The sequence below is a fragment of the Lytechinus variegatus genome, chromosome 12 (assembly GCF_018143015.1).
Source record: "Lytechinus variegatus isolate NC3 chromosome 12, Lvar_3.0, whole genome shotgun sequence".
Taxonomy (NCBI): Eukaryota; Metazoa; Echinodermata; class Echinoidea; order Temnopleuroida; family Toxopneustidae; genus Lytechinus; species Lytechinus variegatus.
The window spans coordinates 12,407,485-12,429,779 of record NC_054751.1 but is presented as its reverse complement, the minus strand read 5'-3'; the positions used below and the strand labels follow the sequence as shown (position 1 = coordinate 12,429,779).

The following is a 22,295-nucleotide window of genomic DNA, read 5'->3' as shown; positions in this document are numbered from 1 at the left end:
CTTCTTTTTGTCCTTTTATCATTTGTTTTGCTGTATGGGACTCATTTCATTTTTCATTCTTCTCCTTGCATTGTCACTCTGTGCACACCCAATCTCCCTCCCATCTCATCTCTCTCTTACTAGCTATCCATCCCGAGTCCTGTAAACACACAGCTAAGCAACTGATCATACGTGATGTTAACAGTTTATTGTACACTGGTAATACGATCAATTTTAAAATCTGTATTATAATCAATTGCTTAGCTTTGTGTTATGGAGCACTGGGTCCCATCTTATGGAGGGTTATAAATGATCCATTCAACTTTAATTCTATGGAAATCCATCATTGTCATATTTTCTATAGGAAATTTGAACAATGTCCTTAGTAAATGAAGAAAAGCACACTGAATTTTCAAGAAAACAAATGTATGAGTAAGGAGGCATGATAGGCATTAATCCTCATTACCAGGGGCGGTATTCTGAAAGCTCAATTAGCGGTCAATTAGCGCTCAATTAGCATTTTGGTATTCTGAAAAGTCACTTAAGTGCTTCTTTCCTTATTTGGCAGGGTTGCGTTGCGCGCACTTGCAATACTACGCGTTATGACCGCGCGAAGACTTAATTGAGTAGTTACGAGACTTTTGGTATTCTGAAAAGTCTCATAGCGCTCAATTAGCGGACTTTCCAGTGGGGAAAGATAATGGTGATAAGAGGTCCATTAAGTCTCACCATATCTTGCTAAATGTTGCTTTCATTTCGTATAAATATCATCAAATCGGTTTAATACTAGGAGGAAGAGAATAAAGGAGAGAGCTAAAAAGGGAATAGAATAAAGGGGGAAAAGGTGGTGTATAGAAACAAGTAAAATAAGGAATAGGGCCTAGGGACTATATTTGGTAATAAATAAATTAGAAAAGGGGAAAAGGGAGACAGAAATATTTGTGTACTTAAAGGGAAAACATGACTATTATTTTTCTATATTTTCTTTTATTATTAGCATCATAAACTATTTTGTTTTTGCACACTTTTTTGACAATAATGAAATTGCCAAATCACGGCAGATGCAGCAATGTGCAGGAGTGAATTAAACCTTGTTTCTGACAATGAAAAAATAAGCATAGACCCCTTTAGTATTTAAACGAATATAGAATAAAATACAAAAGAAAAAAATAGTGAAGTGATGCCATCGTTTTCTCCACCTATAAAAACCCATGTCATAACGTTTGTACATCAAATTTCAATAAAATTTCGGCTTTTTTTTAATTTTGCTTGTTTGATTTTTAAAATATGTTTATTCAAATTTTGTTGGAGAAGATTTCTCATATAAATGAAAAGTATGTAGTTTTTAGAATAAGTAGGAATTAAGTTAAAGAAGACCAACCCCCCTATCATGGCAGAAGCAAATAAAATATTGGGAAAAAAAGAAAGAAAGCTACAAATGGATTCAATGGATAGGGGGTTGTGAAAATCAGAACGCGTTCGAAAAAAAAGAAAAGCACAAAGGTACAATAAATGAGAGAGAAAGGAAAAAGACAACAGTTAATTTCAACAACATAACGAACCTTTAAATCTCCGATGCAAATATGCTTAAGCATTATTTTTCAGCAAAAATTATTTGTATCAAGATCGTGGTGCAGTGCACCTGCAGCAGCCGGGCGCTGCGCTGCAAGGCAGCAAAGTGAAGAGACACTGCGCGCTAGGAGAAAAGTTTACGTTGTAAGAGCGCATTTGATTGGTTAATTCGGCTCAGTAGGGGAGTGGCCTGAAGGGACTTAATTGAGCGCTAATAGAGTTTTCAGAATACGAATTTGGAGGTACATTAGCGCTCCATTAAATGGGTAACTTAAAAGGATATTTAAGTGGAAACTTACGAGACTTTTCAGAATACCCCCCCAGATCCCCTGGAGATGACCTTCAGCCGTTGGTTGCTTACAAGCATTCATGCTTTCTTAGCAATTAGGTAAAGAATTGCCATTACCAATATGCATCATAGTAAGACACAGTAAATCTTGTCATAGCTGGATTTCCGTAGTTGTGGTTGATTAGATCAATCTCAACTCTTTGAAGGATCTGTTTCTCTTCTGTGTGTTTACCATTGCCCCCTTTCTTTACACCTTGACCCCCATCCCAGAGGAAAATATCTTTTTAATACATCATCAGAAAGTGGGTCTGTCTCCTAATGGCCCTAGAAAGCACTTTCACTTACTAAAAGAAAGTATAATGGGGCAAATACTACATACAATAGAAACTGTCGGTCAAATCTTGGACCACAGAAATCTGCAAGTAAATTTGTGCATATTGTTGTCTGAAAAAAAAATTGAATTTGACATTGAATTAACTTACACAAACTACGTTGGTGGATCTCACAGGTATATTCTTTCCTGGAAAACCATTTTGTTTACCTCATGCATTGAAAAAGCTAGTGATTTTTAAGTTGTTATGTAAACATGTTAAACTTTATTGAACAGAAAATACTTAGAACAAGAACAGGGTTACCTTTATTGACAGAAACAGCAAAATAAAATGGCAATGTAGTACAAAACAAATAATTAAAAATACAAATGTTCACGTTTACAGTGAGGGACTTTCTCTTATGAAATGTGTTTTTGATGAGCATTTCTTTCATGAAGAATTCGCCAAAAGATTACAGATACAGGCTTTACAATATTACAATACAGCTAACCCATACTAGTATTTTAATATTTTAAAACCTAACATGTCTTTCAAACACGGGAATTTGAAATAATGATTATACTTCAGATATTATTTAAAACAGTATTGAGTTTTTGCTCAGCAACGTACAGGACTTACGGCTGTGCAGGCGTATGGCAAACCCTTTTAACATTTATTCCCATCTCTTGATATCGAGAATGGAATTCTGGACATCAAGAAATAGGAACAGGGTTCGCCCGCATAGCTGAAAGCCCTGTACGTTGCCGAGCGAAAATCTGCTATTGATACTGATCACTTATACCATGGTCACATTTGTTCTACGGCGGCCGTACGGCGAGTCGAAAACAGCCGTTTTATCAATTTTGATTCAAACCACCTATATGTAGTTGGATAAAAAATGTTGAAACGGCTGTTTTCGACTCGCCGTACGGCCGCCGTAGAACAAATGTGACCATGGCATAATGGATCAATAATCGTCGCAAAAGTCTTGCTGGTCAGAAAATGATAGAAGGCCTTGGGTACACCGATTTGAAGCTGACGAAATGCTAATTTACTTTGACTTTTGACTGATATCGTAAAGTGATCTCATTACACTTCGGTCACATGTTCCCCTTTAATCTATCATTTGAAAACTTGATAGCCTACACTTACATTTAATGAAAGGGCAAAGGGGATGGTATAGGAAAATAAATGCGTATCAATTCTGACTTATAAGCATACAAGCCAATCAAAAGACAAATTCTTGTTTGAATCAAAACATTCATTAATAAGACTTGGGCCAAGTAGAGAAAAAATACACACACTGAGGTCAGTAAAAGGGAACGATAAGCCAGCTCGCTAGTCACAGGAAATATATGTCAATGTAAAAAACATTCCCAACCTTTCATGAACCATTTGCAAGTGTGCAAAATAAACAACGTTCAATTGAAAATCTACCTTCAGACTTTCAACATGGTATATATATATACAATAGACTGGTCAACTTGCATAGAACTACACTAAATCTGCTTACAACAGGATAATACTGAACAAATACATTAACATGGCTGACAGGAAATCTGGTAGACATACAAACATTGTGCAAAACTGTGAAAATATTTACAACAGCAACAAAATATTAACGCTGGCAACTTTGCACAAGCCTGGAAGGTTCTGATCGTTTCCTTAATTGTTACAGATCCACAAATTAAAAAAAAATTAACCAGTCCAGGGAAAAAGCACACTCCTTACAAGTATACTGTGTAACTGGTATATCTCAAAATGACCTTGGTTTTTATGTACATGCAAACTGTCTTGAAAATACCCAACTCTGCAATACTGAACAAGTGTTACTGACCGCTACGTGGTGGTATTTACAACAGGAGCAGAGCAGAGCCTAGGCTAAGTACATGTATCCTATCTTCATACAATCTTGAATTTTGCAAAATGTACTTGGTTCATTTTACAAAACCCCCAAAAATCACTTCAAAATCTCAACATGGACCTTGATTTTGACCAAAAATTACCCTAAGAATGAAAATTTGGGTTCATTGTTGCTACAGTTGTATATATACATAGTATTGTAACCTCCGTTCACCAGACTTTGTATATTCAGGAATGAAAATTCTGAACATATCTCTGATATTACATTTTCTAAAGATTAGAGGAAAACTATGAAGATATCATCTAAAGACTGGGAAAGTTTGTGGACATTTGCACGATATCAGGGTAGTGTTTCTTAAAGGTATATTTCATCTGACAAAGTCTCATTTAAAAGATAGTGACCATAGAATCGATGCTTCTCAACCAATCAAAACCAAGGAAGGTTGTCAGATTGAGCAAGCTATACTAAAAATGAGGAGAACAGATTTCTGTGTATTATAAAAATGTGTGTAGAGTATGATAGTTAGACACTAACCGATTTCTGATATTTCAAATGTTTACAAAGGGTAAATTCTTCAATGATCTTTTAAAAAGACATTCACAATGTTCTTAGCAAAACTGAATTGAATCGTGGGTAATTGCAAGAGGTGCTGATGTTATATCATACTTCCATCATTCAGTTGTATAAAAAGAAAATACTGAATATGTATTATCAGATGGTGGCATAGTCCCAGTGTATCGTAATAAGTAGAAAGAAACCAGTTTTAAAAAGGCAGTATTAAATGTACAAACCACGATTTTCATATCATGTCCATGGTACTGAACAATATCTACCAATCGTCTCGTCTAAGTTTATCTGTTTTTGACAATATTATTTTATGTTTTTTTACTTACATCAGATTCTTTCTAAAAACTCTTCTTCTAAACATGAATTTTCCAACATTTTACCAATTCTTTCCTTGCTAGGGTTTAACAGTAAGTCATGTCCAAAATGGTTTAATGTATGTCAGGAATTCACAAGGGATAGAGAATGGTCAGCACTGATGACAGTATTTCTAAGTCTCACATTGCAGCATTCACTGTTCTCATATGATACAATCTTAACAACCTGTGTCCTGGGGGCATTTCATAGAACAGATAATCAGAGATTTACTCTGAAAACTGTTACAGGCTACAGAAACCCTTGCATCTGATTGGTTCAGAGCATATGAGTCAGTGAAAACCACTAACAGGATGCTTCATGAGACACCCCTGTTCTACAGACTGTACATCTTATCATAAACTGAATACAAAGAAATCAAATCGTTTCCTATAAAATAGCAGGACAAATGGTACTGGGGAATCCCCCTGTTCACTGATATGTGACGCCAAATGTGTACAAATATCGATGCATGTCAAAGCTGCTACTTGTCACGTGATCTTGATCTACTCTTGGAGCCTGATGGAGATCGACTGAATGTCCTATATCAGAAAAGAAGAAATCATTCATGTTCAAGGTATACATTGTACATTTACATGCTTTAGAACAAACTCAAGAGTCATTAATAAATCATGTATAGTCCATAACACCATTTCTACTGCAATAATGTGGAATTACAGACATAAGGGAGTAGTGTCAGTATATAATTATACAAATAATAAAGTTGATATATATCGATAACATGATGACAGACCCCCCCCCCCCCACAACATAGTTGAACTGCATTGGGTAGGTTACAAACATTAATGCGACCGTGAGAGAAAACTAAAGCACGGAAGGGTCTATGGTATAACTATCGCCTTCAAGATTTGTCCCAGAATAACACTATTCAAAAATATGCAGGGTGAACCTCTAAACCATTTAATGCTTTTTGATAACCATCACTGCCCCCATTTAGAGAGAAAAGTGTTGATTTTTGCTTTCTGCTCAAGAATCTTCTTAACTCAATCTGATTCCAAATAAAGCCTTCCTTTTAAATAAATAAAATGAAAGAGTTGCGAAACAAGGAAAGGTTGCTACTTGAATATTACTGACCTGCTTCTCGTTCTCATTCGGTCCGGAGACCTTGACTTAGAACGTGATGCCGATCTTGAATAAGACCTTTTACGTCTCCTGTAATAAAGATGTCAATGAGAATAATAAAATAGTCATTGACAAGTACAACTTCATTATTGCATGAAATATTTTTGGTAAATAGCTCCGCACCAATTACACCATAATAGGTCCATCTCCAAATTATCCCACCATTTAAGATTTGATAAACTACTCAGGTCAGAACAAGCTCTCAAATCTGATTTGAATTCCATCTTAAGTCAACTTACAATTCTCTTAATGAATAGTCTGTTATTTGGTGACATATTGACAGACTTGTAACTTGGGATAATTAATTCATAAAATGAAACCACCACAATCTGTTTAAATATGGATCTAAAGCATGTATGCTCTACAGACCAAATGGTAGTTGGATTTAAATTTTTTTAATGAAAATCAACTTTTTGTAGGGATGACAAGTACTTCAAAAGTGTGGAGCAAATTGCAGTGCCATACCAGGAAAATTATTTATGTGGGAGTGATTGTCTCACCTATTCCTGCTCCTACTCCTGCTTCTCCTACTCTTTCTCTTTGGACTATAGCTGGGCGAGCGTCTTCTCCGAGGGCTGGCACTCCGCGAGCGCCTCCGCCGAGGACTGCGACTATGAGAACGGCGACGTCTTGGACTTCTGCTGCGTGATCTGTACCTAGATGGGCGATATCCACCACGCTCTTTTCCTCTCATCTGTGAGGGTGCTGTGAGTGATGTAGAGAATGATACTAAGATGCAGAAACATATATGCTGCACTTCAGCAGAAACAGACATGATTTTTCAACATAAATTTGGAAGGTGGTACTGATAAATTTCAAATTCAGGGTCATTTGCAGAAGGAATTACAATCAGGACACTGCCATTGATTTTAATTACCATGGAAAATGCAATTTCACCTTAAAGGTTACCATAGCTAATAGCTAACCAAGTCATCATTGATGGCAAGGCTTGCAACACTGGGCCTAGGACTTTGCCTTACAAATATAATGGGGTGTTGCAAGAAACTTGCAATCAATTACAAGTCAATATTGGGTCCCAAAATCAATCATAAATCTTACAAAAAATTGTATGCCATTGCTGGTCTGTTTTGGGAAATACAAAGTTGAAATTGATTTGCTATTGGAAATATGCAATTGATTGCAAATGTTTTCTTGTTAACTCGTCCATAAGACTTGTTACAAAAAACTTGACCATCCTCTTATTCAATCCATATGCGAGGTTTTTAAAGGTCAAGTCCACCTCAGAAAAATGTTGATTTGAATCAATAGAGAAAAATCATACAAGCACAATGCTGAAAATTTCATCAAAATCGGATGTGAAATAAAGTTATGACATTTCAAACTTTCACTTATTTTCAACAAAATAGTTATATGAACGAGCCAGTTACATACAAATGAGAGAGAGAGTCGATGATGTCATTCACTCACTATTTCTTTTGTTTTTTATTGTTTGAATTATACAATATTTCAATTTTCACGAATTTGACGATAAGGACATCTTTGCCTGAAGCACAAAATGTTGAAATAATGGAATGCCATGTGTTCAGGGAGGAATGAAACTTCATTTCACATGACAATGATGAGAAAATAAAAATATTTCATATCATAAAATACAAAAGAAATAGGGAGTGAGTGATGTCATCAACTCTCTCATTTGGATGTAACTGGCTCGTTCATAAACTATTTTGTTGAAAATAAGCGAAACTTTAAAAATTCCATAACTTTCTTATTTTACCTCCGATTTTGATGGAATTTTCAGTGTTATGCTTGTTGAATTTTTCTCTTTTTATTCAAATCAAGTTTTTGTTGGGGTGAACTTGTCCTTTAAAAATGAGAAGAGGATGAGTTTATAGAATAATGCATGCTCATGCTCTCAGTAGTGCCAGATATTTTGGTGTCAAACAATCATCAGAGGTTATAAAGCAATAAGATGATATTGACAACGACATCTTTCCAAAAGTATAAATGCCAATGGTATATACAAATTCTTCTCTGCTATTGCCTACTGCACAACCAATGGTGGGCAGAGGCACACAAATGCAACGCTAAAAGGGATCAACTGCCGATTTGTCTCTTGCCAACTCATCCACTCATCACCAGTCTGTCTTCATTTAGTCTAATGCCATTCTATCAACAATCCGTCTAGCAGTCATTTGGTCCAATAACCATTTGGTCCAAAAATCACTTCATCTAATCACCAGTTCGTCTATGACTAATTTGTCTCATAACCAGTTGGTCTAATAGTAATACCAATTTTCTTTTAATCAATATCGCCCGATTAACACTTAGTCGAATTAGATCAAATGGTATATGGACTAAATGGCTATTGGACCAACTGATTATTAGACAAAATGGTGAGTGGACGAAATGACACTTAGACCATGTGGATAGTTAACAAACTGATGGTAGACCAAATGATAGTAGACGAGTTGGTAATTGCACGAATTGGCATTGGACCAACTGGAAAATAAACCCTAAAAGGTATGTGATCTTACTCTTTCTGTCTCCTTCAGCATACTGGATCTCAAGCTCTCGGCCGTAGAAGCGATACCTGTCCAGATCATACATCGCATCTTCTGCATCTCGGATGTCCTCAAACGTGGAAAGCTAATCTTGTTAAGGAACCTTTCATTTCATTCATACACCATGCAGCATATATGATAAAACTACTCACACTAACAGAAAAAATGCTTTGTAGAATCAAGTCAAATTTGACATTGATTTCTCTCTAAAGACACAAATTTCATTTTGGGATAGTCAAATTAATTTTTCCTGTGCATCAACTTTTTCACATGACATGCTCTAGACATTTTGCTCCAATGGAAAATCTTCATACTGTAGTTACATGTAAACCAAACTTCGAACACAACCTCAAGTCTATGTAACCCAACTGATGACTTTCACAACATTCTGAACCAAAAACCTCTTTTCACAACTCTTCCTTTTGAGAAATCAAGACAGTAAAAGCAATTGTTGCATGAGCAAAGGTCTGGTTATCATGACTGTTATGTTGATATCCAAGAATTCAGATGTGTTACTCTGTTTAGCCTCTTAAGTGTGTTAGTAAACAGAGATTCAATCGGGCAAAGGTACTAAATATCAACCTCTTTGTTTTTCCTTTCCGAAGTTCTAGTAAAATCTATGTGCAATTAATTCCCAAATAAAAGATTTACACATTTCAACAACTTCTCTAATATTACAATTTTATTTGCAAATACCTGCATCATAGAATATTCTTGAAACATGAGTAATCATCCACTCCAAAAAGTGATGGGACTTGCTAAATATCAAAGAATTCACCAATAACTAGTAGTCTCGTAGACACTTGGTGTTAGTTAAACCTTTCTCATTTCCAATAGGATACTCTACCTTTTCCAAACTTGAAAACTTGAAACTTGACTTTTAAAGAGGTGCACGAATTATAAGACCACAAGAGCCAGCAAGCCAATCAGCAGATAATCTTGAGATAACCTTGACATCATATGGCAAGTAGATCATGCCCATTGGTTGATGCTTTGGCTTGGCTTGAGGCATGGAAAATTGATAACATTGACCGTTGACAGTTGGCATGCTTGATCTTTTGATTCTTTTCTTTTGGTCTTGTGGTAACTTGCTTGACTTGTCCCTTTAAACTCTGTACCGAAGCTTGTTTTGCTTGCTTGTCTTGTCTTGTCTTGCACTGGTACATAATTGGATAGCCCAAGTAGTCTTGGTTGTTTTAAATGACCTTGTAGCACTTGGCTGGTTGGCTTGACTTGAGCCCTTTTTTCATGGATGTAAAAGGTGAACAGATGGAAATGTGAGTATCATAACGCAGTTCAATGTCTGTTCATGCAAATTATTATTAGTTATGAACAGACCAGTAAATCACAAGGCAAAATTGTTTTCCACTTTTTAATGGGATGAGGTGTGTCATTACATGATTTACATCATCAAGAAAATATAGTGCTTGCTGTAAAAATATACATGTATATGTATAATAAGGAGAATTTCACATGTATTCATGTCACGACTCATAAAAATTGGAAATTTACTCTGTTTTTTTGCAATCAAAATCCAAACTTGTTAACCCGAAAGGAATTTCATTCTATTGTCATTTTCAAGATTGTATTTAAAAACAAAATATTCATTATGGAGTATGGGCTAAATGATAGGGTTCATTTACATTATGACTTTCATCGGTTCACCATATAATTCCATGGTTGTAGAGCACTATGTCTTGCATCAACCACTGGTCTTGACTTGTCTTGCCATGAGGCTACCAAGAACTTGAACCTGAACTTGAACACTTGAACGTGCTTGAACTTGAACGTACTTGAACTTGAACGTACTTGAAAAGACTTGGCTTGTGCTCTAACTGTGACACAGAGCAAAGACAATAAAACAAAACTCTTGTTAACTAAATTTAGCCGATGTAAATCTAAACTGTTAATCTTAAGTGTTAATAAAAGAAATTAGCTAAGCCTACTGTCAATCTCGAAAATAAAGAAATGAAGGTTAGTGAAAATTATAAAAAGTTAACAAAGAATGAATTCAATTACATTCCTTGACCCCATCCTGGATATCAGAACTTCAAAAACAAGCACTCATTCAAAATGTTAGTATCAACTATATCTAAAACCAATTGGGTATATCAAATGGTGTCAAATCAATAAAAAAAAGTATAAATAAAATGAAACTCTACATGAAAGGAGAAAAAGATCAAAAGAACATGCAAAAGAACTGACAAAGCAAGCAAAATTCAAGCATTCAGATTATGAAGTGTTGCTATAGTATACCAGTATGTGAAGTGATCATCAGTTCGAAAGAAGAAATTACTGTACCTATAGATCGATCAACAATTTATCATGGTTTTACGAAAATCCTTGCATGGGCATGGGGTGGTAATTGTGAGTTTCAACAATAGTGCATCAGAGAATGAAGAAATAAGTCAGAGTGAAAAATAAAATCACTTGAAGTACATGAATTAAATAGCTAACCCATACACAGGTTATAAAAATGGTTTCCATTGGCAATATTTACAATTATCCAAAGTAATAATGATTTTCATTGGATTTTTTTCATCTACCCCCCCCCCCCCCCTTCCTTCCCTGCTAAATTAACTTCTGTAATGGTAACAGGGTGGACCATGTCATACTACTGGCAATCCATAATACCAAACTTTGCCATAAAATGTTCATCAAACCATTTCCTTGACCAGTGTTTTAAGGTTTGTCTAGAAATCAGAGCATTGAAAATTTTACAACGCAAAATGAAAATTCTTGAACCTAAAATAGTTGAGATTTTTCATTATTTTCTCCTGTGCACCTGTTTGAACAAAATCAAAACAGGGCCAGTCCTGAACTAAACTAGTCTGGAGCCTCTGGCCCATATTCTGAAGTCAGGTTTAAAGTTGTAGAAGTATGGGAAGCCAAAAGTATCAAAATTTGTATTAAGTTGTATGTTTCTTATGTTTACTGTGCTCTTTTCTGATTAATCAATGGTGAAGACAATCATCTATATATACTTCCTAGACAATTATGAATGATTTGAGAGCCAAATGAGCTGAAATATAATCAATATCTCTATTGTTAAGTGATTTATGTTATGTAACAATTGGCTATCCATACTTAAACAACAACTTTAAACCTGAGTTTAAGTTAAACCTGCTCTCAGAATACGGGCCTCTGTGTTTGACTGTACCACTAAGCACTAATATACCACTTGAGTAATGAAATACACAAGTCAATTTACTGTATTCCATACAAGTGGTGCAAATGAGGTTGATTTTATGAGATTGAGTGTGATATACATGCAAATGATGCAATGAAAACTTGTGACATTAGATATTTGTTAAATGAGCATTGAATTATTTATGGAGGCGTGAATAGTATTGTACTAAAGTCAGTGCAAGAAAGTCTTGGCCATAGCAAGGAGAAAAATCTGAAGATATTTGAAAAAAAATTAACAAAATTCACACTCACAGGCACAGCCAATATGAAATTCTAGCAACAACTGATTTCTAAAAAGCAAACTTGATTGATGAATTGTATGATCATATTGCATTATTTGTTTTCCCTCAGATATGTAACATCCTTGACCAAAACTTTCAATCACTATGACACTGTACATGAAGAAACAAGAATCACTGCAACAGGAACATGCACGATGACTGATTAAGGATATTGTACATAGGCAAAGCCCCTAGGTTCCCGGGTATAGTAGTCCAAAGGTATGTAGATATCACTTATAGGGCCAAACTTGCCGAATAAGCTCCTCATGTCTTCGGTCCTGGTGTGGCAATAAATAAAGAATAGCAAGATAAAGACAAGCAATGAATAGAAAAGACAGATTTCCCCAACTGAATGACCATGTGAAGCATGGAATTTAAAAAAAATAATAAAAAACAAGCAAACTTTCAGAAGCTGAACAGAATAATTCACTTTTTTAAAAAACATTTAAGTATTTTATTAAATGTTCTTCTAATGGATTTAACTGAATCATGCAATGTGTCAATTGTTTCAAATTGTGGATACCAGCAGAGAGTGTGTACATTGTAGATCCAATATTGTTTTCCAATAAAATGGCAGGAGAGTGGCCTTCGTGTGAATATCAGCATCAAATTTTTGAAAGAAAGTGTAATTTTGTCTCAAAATTTCAGATCAGGTATTTAACAGAAGTTTACATTTACAAGTTTTCATATTTTTTTCCCCCTAACGGCAAGCATTTCTTCTTTGAACGTTTATTGTTTCAGCCATTTTCTACAATTTAGCCCGCTTCATATTTTAAAAATTGTTAATATTTCTTGCGCAGAGCTGAAAAAAAGGGGGAATTCCCAAATCTCAACGTCACATATCCCTTTTTCATTTTTGCTTCGCGAAAGAAACACACACAAGAAATCGCAAATCCTGTGCATGCACATCTGTAACCATTGGGCCATTTCATGCACTGAAGAAAGTGACATCGATCTATTAATCTTTTAAGGGTAAACCAGTTTGAATGAGAATTCTATTCTCTGAACTGGGAAAAAGAATGGAATAAAGGAGGGTGCATAAATTCTGTCTTAATCCTCTCATCATTTTTTATCTTATTTTATTTTTTTTAATCAAAATTCATCAGGGACATTTCAGTCATAAATAGCACCAAATTACATGACTATTGTCAATAAAGGTGAGAATAATCACTCATTCATGAATTTTAGATAAAACAGTTTTTGACTCAGCACATTCAAGTTTCTAAGCAATTTTGGTCAGACATGCACATAAATTTATTCTCAAAATTGGTGATATAGAGCCAGATAATCAGGTTCCTCTAACGTATCAATTCACTGCCGATTCCAAAACATCGCAAACGCAAATTGCGCATGTGCGGAAATCGCAGCTCAAATTATACTCATGATACTAATTGATAGGACTATTGATCATGTAGAACGGGATCGTTTCGAAATTTGCAGATCTTGATCTATTTAGTCCTATCACAAATATTCATAATTTGAGCGGCGATTTGCGCGCATGCGCAATTTGTGTTTGGATATGGAGTGACATTAGAATGTAAAGTAGGAAGTTATTTTTTCTTTTTCAAATTGTGTTGGTGCAGGAGTTTTGTTTTCCCCCATAAAATCCAACCTTTGTCACTCAGAGCGAGTTCACCACCTTGATGTTCGGGTAGGCCGGTAGGTGTAGGCTGTATGTAGCGTAATGTAGCGATAGTGAAGTGGAGCCTACACCATATACACCAACATTGCTTGAGAAGTTGAGGTATAGTCATGTATTGTATTACCGGACACTATGATTCTGGACGCGCACATTACTGCATACGAAAACAATTTTGTACCGTAGGACTTCTGCAGTTCCATTTCACAGAGCAATACATAGAACAAGATTGCAAAAACAAGGCGAAAAAATCCAACTTTTACCTTATCAATCTCTAATATGACAGAAAATGCTTAAATATCATATAACATAGTTTTGCATTACGAATTGATATATTTTCTGACGGGAATATGGGCCTGATTTGCATAATTTCAATCTCATTCGCTCCTTCGATCGAATGTTGAATTGGTGGGGTGTATTTAGCATGGAGGCATCTGGGGAGTAAAGTTATCTACTCTACGTAGGGTTACCCCCTAACGCCTGGCGCTCGAATATATAGGCTCCCACGCACCAAGGGAAAAGGCAACTATAAAAATGCGCCAAACTGCTAGTTATGTTAGAATCTGAGGTTAACACTTCTGTACATGGGTAAAAATATCGGTTGGCATCGTTTAGCAAAAAATGGATAGTTATGGTTACAAAATAAAAGTAGAAGAGAGTTTACTCACATTTGATGACATCGCCATCTTTGATCCTTTGTTAATGCAACCTAGTTACGTGACACGCATAGAGGGTGGCAAAATCATGAGAGGTGCTAGATTAAAAAGTGCTAAAATGTCCCGCTTCAACCACTGAACTAGAAATAGGTATTTTCAGTTCAGTGGTTGAAGGACATTTTAGCACTTTTTAATCTAGCACCTCTCATGATTTTGCCGCCCTCTATACGCATCACGTAACAAGGTTGCATTAACAAAGGATCAAAGATGGCGATGTCAACAAATGTGAGTAAACTCTCTTCTACTTTTATTTTTTTATTGCCTTTTGGCGATATTTTGTAACCATAGCTATCCATTTTTGGCCAAACGTTGCCAACCGATATTTTTACCCATGTACAGAAGTGTTAACCTCAAGTTCTAAACATAACTAGCAGTTTGGCGCATTTTTATAGTTGCCTTTTCCCTTGGTGCGTGGGAGCCTATATATTCCAGCATTAGGGGAGTAACCCTACGTAGAGTAGATAACTTTACTCCCCAGACGCCTCCAGGCTAGGTGTATTGTGGCTGAATGTTGATGGCTAGTTCTCAAGGTACCGTCCGCGAGGTTTACCGTATAGAGCCGTCGACGAACAATTGACGGCGCATCAATATAACTTGATACGAACGAGCATTGGAAAGAGCCGTGGAACATGTAGCTAAAAAGAATGAATAAGATGTTTATTGTTAGCAAACACAAATTTATTACCAAAATCTTCTGAGACACGATATGAAATACGCAAGAGAAAATTAAAAATTTACTTGTATAACCCCAATTCTTAATTACATCGTTAATCAAGACTTCTCTTCCTGATGATGATTTAATTTGTTACACACGAAAATAATTGTTTTTCGCGGAAAGGTATGCGGCAAGCGCGTTGCAAAACAAAGAAAGCGGTTGGTAGGCCTAAATTAAATATAAAATAATTTTACCATTCATTATTTTCATATTATTCATGTTATTTGGAATAGCTAGCTAGTAGCTTAGTAGACAGGAATAACCGTCGTTTCTGGGGATTTATTCAACAATTTCTGACATTTTACTTTAATCCCCATTCACCGAGGGTAAAGTGTTAGTGCGAGCCTGCATGTGTAATCTGGCCCGACAATTCATAGGACAGGTTTTGTCCAGATTTTTTATTTTTTTAGCTTCTAAATGACATCATATTATCTTGAACGAAGGCCCATTATTTTCGTTACACTCTAATCTTTCTATTGATATTATTCAAAATAGATAAAATATCGAAAATATACGTTACCGATGAGTTATTCCCCAGGTTATTCCTTATTTTTTCATTTTCTGCCGGAGAGGAAAATATGGCAGCCGTCAACGAGTTGTGCTTTTATCAAGGCTTTCCGATTAAATTTTCGATATCTTGGCCTATCAATGCGAGCGACAAGTTCCGAACGCACGCACATCAACATGTACAAGCGCAAAGCAGCGGCACAAATCGTGAAAGGTAGCGACTGGTAAATACGTCTGTAAGGATGATGACGTCATCCAAGATGGCAACAATGACCAATGAAAGGATCGAAGATGACGATGTTTCGATCATCATTTCAAAGGAATTAGCGGTAACTGCGGTCTAAGGTACGATATTTCTGAATTTTAAACATTTTTTCGTAAATATGGATGTGATTTCTTTTACCTAATGTGACATTTTATGTACTAAAAAACGATCGGAAAATCGGGTTCCCGCTGTTAGATCTAATGTTACTGCTAAAATACGTTGTCTGTACGTACGGGCCTCCAAGCACTTCTTCACTTCAGTCTATGTATTGTAGCCAACGCAGTTCAGTGGAACCACCGAACCAAAGCTCAGTACAGAGACTGAAGCTTTTGGTCTAGTAGCTTAGTAGCTAGTGCAATTTTTCTTGATTTCCTTTGTCATTTTTTTAAAGTGGAATGAAATAAAGGTGTCTGGTAATAATTGTATAATTGCCATACCTGCAGTGCACCGTGCACGCTAGACCAAAAGCTTAAGTCTCTGTATTTTGGTTGTTCCGCTGAACTACGTTGGCTCCACTCACCATACATAGACTGAAGAGGGGCCCATGGGCTACAGACAACGTATAGTGAACCACTCATTCAATGAACAAGGTTATGATATAACCTTGTTCTCAGTTGTATCTCTATGTGTGGCAAAATAAGGGTGGCAATGTTTGGCTTATTTTCCCTTTTCCTTTAAGGCAAATGCTTGATTTTTTTACACCGACAGTTTTCATTACACCTATTATTCATACAACTTGGCTCTTATTTAAATTTGATTCTTTTAATCATTTTTTTCTTAATTAAAAATTGAGATCAAAAAATGAAAATTTTCTTGCCATATTACTTTCCACCAATAATGCCCAAAATTCAAGTTTTTGAGCGCTCTGGTGAATACAAAAATTATTCCCAAGTTACTAATGAAAAATAAATTGCAACTGTATGGAAATTAGTAATTTTGGTCACAAAAGTGATATTTTAATGATTTTTTAAAGTGTGTGCTCTGTACAACATTGGCATACCATAGTCCTACCTGTAGATTCCCCACAGGCAGGGTGGTAGCAGTGAACAAGTGTAGTGAACTAGCGTTATTGATCGCGATTTAAAACTGTTTTTTTGAGCGAAATTTCTAGTTTCATTACCAGGGAAATATAAATAACTTAGGCCTAAGTAATTGCATACCTTGGACCGGAGTTATTGAAAAAAAATCCACTGGATGATTGAGAAATCTGTCATCTAAAACATTTTCTCCTGACCTGACGGTTTTTCTTGCAAGTTGCCATCTTGAATGACGTCATTATCGTTAATGTCTCGATATATCGCGATTATAACTATTATCGTTTGTCTTCGTGTAGTGTATCGTATTATTGCCTTGTAGGTGTGCTGGTGGAATGCAATATCAATATCACATTCGTAAATTGTTGACGCCCTCTCCATTCGTTTGTAAATATTTCATTGTTTGGCTGCCTTAAATTAAGGCAGCCAAACTATGAAATATTTACAAACGAACAGAGAGGGCGTCAACAATTTATTTGGATCGATTTAGCTGTGCTTTTCCCAACTAAACATCAGTAAAGTATAATTTTCATGCATTTTCATCTATATCGTTTAAACTACTCTCATGTTAAATAGTTCTATATTTTTAATTTGTAGTTTATAATCCTTAGATTGTAACCTCGATGTGTTATTATAGCCCCCGGGGGGGCCACTTCCATTCACGAGTGGATACCATGCGCGACCATGGGTTCTCGAAAAGCACCCTAAACACGTAATTTTCATATTCTGAAAATGCACCCCTTAACAAGTATTGGCGAGTGAAACCGTACCCTTAACAAGAATTGGAAACAAAACGATACTATTGGCAAATATTCCCTGAAATGAACCCCTAAACAAGTATAGGAATGTTTTATTGTTACGGGTCTTTCGATCGTCGGCTTAACCTTATTTGGTTTAGTACGACCCCACCTTCTACACCTCGCGCAAATCGGACTCTAAACACGAAGTGTTGGGGCAAAAAGGACATCCTTTATAAAACATTTTAATTTTGTTTTATCATCCCCTCAAATTCGACCCTAAACACGTAATTTTCCTAGCCAAATAGATACCCTTTTTTCATTATTTTTGTGTTTTTGACACCCTTATCACGTTACGTACGTAACGTGCCCTATCGTGAAAAAGACATCCTTTTTACGTGTTTTTTTGGTCGCGCATGGTATCCACTCGTCAATGTAAGTGGCCCCTCCGGGTTATAGCCCCAAACTTTGGACTCTGGTCTGACAAAAGTGCTGGTGTTATAACAAATTAATGGGAGCCCTCACGGACACTTTACCGTCGGTGAATGGGGATTACAGTAAAATGTCAGAAATTGTTGAATAAATCCCCAGAATTACGGTTATTCCTGTCTACATGCACGCCTGCTCAACAGCGTCAACTTTCCCGAGCCCAATCCTTCGTGCCGTCGCGGCAAGCGCAAGCCAAGGTTGCTTTGTGTCGAGAAGGCCCGTTCATAAAACATGCAGGCTAGGCCACGCGCCTGATGTACAACGACGGCCATGACGGCGCGGTCGACAGACACGAATAAATTTCAAACACAAATTGCCAACTTGCTAGACCACAACCCTTGCTCAAATCACAAACACACACCAAGGCTAGTTTTAACAATACATTTCTTCTCTTCCTACCTGACATCATCTGGTAAATTTCGGACATAAAGAGATGTGTTTGGTGGTCGACTCCCGTAACGTGACGACATTTTGCTTTTTTGTACACTAAATTGGGGACGACGTAGCTGGCGCTGTAAAACTTACTTCTGACTCGACTGCGCTTGCGGAGCCATCGACTTGACGACTTGACGAGATACTTTATTATATTATATGTCGACATGGCAAAATATGAAGTGCCGAGATACTTTATCTCGCCAAGTCGACTTTTAAAAGGTTATATGTCGACATGGCGCGATGCGTTATCTTGCCAAGTTGACTTATAAAAAGTTATATGTCAACATGGCGAAATATTTTATTTTGTCAAGTCGACGTATAAAAAGTATATGTCGAGATATTTGGACTCTCGCGGGGCCTTGGACTATGGAAGCTTAAAAGTGCCACCGAGATGTTGAGATAATTATCTCGGGAAGTCGACATCTTGATAGCAAAAGATACGATGACGAGATCCTGGATCTCATCATGTCGACATCTTTTAGAAGAGATGATGAGATGACAAGATCCCGGATCTCATCATGTCAACATCTTTTAGAAGAGATGTTGAGATGACAAGATCCCGGATCTCATCATGTTGACATCTTTTAGAAGAGATGATGAGATGACAAGATCCTGGATCTCATCATGTTGACATCTTTTGGAAGAGATGATGAGATGACAAGATCCCGGATCTCATCATGTTGACATCTTGTAGAAGAGATGATGAGATGACAAGATCCTGGATCTCATCATGTTGACATCTTGTAGAAGAGATGATGAGATGACAAGATCCTGGATCTCATCATGTCAACATCTTAAGAGATGTTGAGATGACAAGATCATCTCATCATCTCATCATCTTTGCTATCAAGATGTCGACTTCCCGAGATAATTATCTCAACATCTCGGTGGCACTTTTAAGCTTCCATATTGGACACTTCATATTTTGCCATGTCGACATATAATGTTTTATAAGTCGACTTGGCAAGATGAAATATCTCGCTATGTTGACATATAACTTTTTATAAGTCGGATCGGCAAGATAATGTATCTCGCCACTGGGGGGTCGACATGTAACATTTTATAAGTCGATTTGGCGAGATAACGTATCTCGCCATGTCAGCATGATAAGGTAAAGAATCTCGCCAAGTCGTCAAGTCGAAGGCACTTTAAAGGCTCAGTAGAATTGACCTCTTTGTTCAAGTAAATGAAATAAAGCTGTCACTTTCTCAGCCTCTGCGATCAGGAGCGGTTTAGTGGGAGAGGGGGCTTTGGGGACTGAAGTCCCACAAAAATCGCTCAAGCCACCCCCCAAAAAAAAAAATCGACCACAAAGAAAAAAGGGATACATAATTATAATGTAGGCCCTAGCTATATTCTACATAATTGTAGGCTATTGATTAAAGCAGTATTCCATTCATTACTCTATAATTCAATATTTTCACTACAGACTCAAATTCGAAAACGCTTCCTCGCAAAATATCATCTAAATTTAGAATACATTCAATGTCTGTTAGCGCGAGTATATACATTGTCAATGATATCCTGCAATAATAATAGCAGACTGCCTTGCAACTTTAACCTCCCTATATATTATATACCTCGATCATCCACTCCGTGTGAAGTTGTCAAAAGCGCTCCGAATTTTTCTGAGACTCCAACCCCATGCACCTTCAGATCTGGAGATTCCCCCGCCTGCATCCCCAAGCAAACTGGGCATTCCAACTTGATTTGCGCGAAGCGCACATCACGAGTGCGATTAAGTCCCTTGCGGCCGGGGTGACCGTCACCCCGGGGTGTAGGGCCCGCTTAATGGCCCTGGAAGCTCTAGGGTCCTTGATGCTCCCCGTGCTATCTCAGACTTATTTTCGTATGATGGCTCTAAGTAAATAACAATTTAATCAAATTATACATCTTGGTTTTATAAAACTTCTTTTTCATGTATATATTCATACATGCATTTATTAATAAGCATCTACAAAACGATAAATTTTTGCGATATCTTAATTCCTATCAACCAGTAAAGACATTAAATACTATATAATATACCTCACCTTAAATTGACATTTTTATATCCATCTTGTCTCATTCATTTTGGGGGGCTTGTTTTTTTTTTTAAGGACTTACACGTAATTTTGCCTCAATGACAACTACTATGGTAACATGACTATTCATAAGCAGCCAATCATCATCAAGGTTTCCATGCATGGTAAGTGACCGCAATTATGACAATGGCAAGTTACACCGAAGTTACACCGGTTGCAAGTCCTTTATGAAATGGGATGATGATCTCTGCATTGCTTAAAGTTGGTTCTCAGCAATTTAACTGCTTTCTATTATTTCACACGGTATTCCTAGAAACCAAAATGAAGGAATTTCCTATTTTTTTTTACATTCTAATGATGTATAGTCATCAATCATAATGTAATCAATTATTTAGTATATGCAACGTAAAGGAGGGCCTATATAGCTCGCGCCCGCTAAATTTGAACGAGATTGCGCACACTATGAAATCGGCTAGGATATTAAAATTTAATTCCAGTTTTTTAAAAGGTGTTTGGGCTGGAGAAAGATAATTTTAAGGGGAAGAAAATACATCTTAAGCAGGAGACACAAAGCCTGGGCGGGAGATATTAAATCTCATTTAAGCGGGAGAACGGGGGATTTTGAGAAAATGCGGCTTTCGGCGGCCGAGATCTCGAACCGACGAAAGCGGGAGAGTTTAGAGTCTTTGTTCTTTCGGATACTTTTTTGAAAGAAAATGGCTCTCTCGCTATATACTCCCCGACTGAGTCTAAACTTATTTAAAACAGTGTAGGTTAGAGTCAGGGTTATACCGATCCACGTTTCGGATAGCACCTAGGCTTCGAGAGGGGGTAAAGACAATTTCAAAATTTTCGGCGCGCTCTGCGGGCAAAATTAAAGGTCAAGTCCACCTCAGGAAAATGTTGATTTGAATCAATAGAGAAAAATTAGACAAGCACAATGCTGAAAATTTTATCAAAATCGGATGTTAAATAAGAAAGTTATGACATTTCAAAGTTTCGCATATTTTCAACAAAATGAACGAGCCAGTTACATCCAAATGAGTCGATGATGTCATTCACTCACTATTTCTTTTGTTTTTTATTGTTTGAATTTTACAATATTTCAATTTTTAAAAATTTGACAATTAGGACCTCCTTGTCTGAAGCACAAAATGTTAAAATAATGGAATTCCACGAGTTCAGGGAGGAATGACATTTCATTTCACATGACAATGACGAAAAAATAAAAATATTTCATATTTCATATAATAAAATACAAAAGAAATAGAGAGTGAGTGATGTCATCAACTCTCTCATTTGGATGTAACTGGCTCGTTCATAACTATTTTGTTGAAAATAAGCGAAACTTTAAAATGCCATAACTTTCTTATTTTACATCCGATTTTGATGAAATTTCCAGTGTTATGCTTGTTGAATTTTTCTCTTTTTTTTCAAATCAAGTTTTTGTTGGGGTGGACTTGTCCTTTGAATACATTATTTTGCACGTGAAGCTCCACGAAAAAAAAATCACAATTTGGTTCAATATATAGTATTTATTTTTATGTTAAGTTTGATGGTTTTATAGCGCTTCAAGATGTTTTGTAAACACATTTTTTGCAATGGATTCTTAAATTTTTCATTTGTTGTAAAAAATGTCGTGCCGCATTCCCAATATTTATCTCCG

The 22,295-nt window shown here is 36.4% G+C and overlaps 1 protein-coding gene across 1 annotated transcript; it reads right to left on the bottom strand.

Annotated features, from left to right (window-relative positions):
* Window positions 1-3,212: 3,212 nt before the first annotated feature.
* Window positions 3,213-18,677, bottom strand: LOC121424695 (serine/arginine-rich splicing factor 10-like). Its single transcript, XM_041620443.1, has 6 exons — window positions 18,570-18,677; window positions 12,242-12,346; window positions 8,572-8,675; window positions 6,577-6,781; window positions 6,029-6,106; window positions 3,213-5,475 (listed from the first exon to the last, which is right to left on the bottom strand). Exons 1-6 carry the CDS (start codon window positions 18,638-18,640, stop codon window positions 5,418-5,420), a joined length of 621 nt encoding a protein of 206 aa, XP_041476377.1. The 5' UTR covers window positions 18,641-18,677; the 3' UTR covers window positions 3,213-5,417.
* Window positions 18,678-22,295: the final 3,618 nt, after the last annotated feature.

Coding starts and splice junctions, on each gene's coding strand:
- LOC121424695 (XM_041620443.1), bottom strand. CDS start 18,640: ATGTCGTCACGTTACGGGAGTCGACCACCAAACACATCTCTTTATGTC. Junction 12,347..18,569: donor AATTTACCAGATGATGTCAG/GTAGGAAGAGAA, acceptor TTGCCACACCAG/GACCGAAGACATGAGGAGCT. Junction 8,676..12,241: donor AGGGGCTTTGCCTATGTACA/ATATCCTTAATC, acceptor TTAGCTTTCCAC/GTTTGAGGACATCCGAGATG.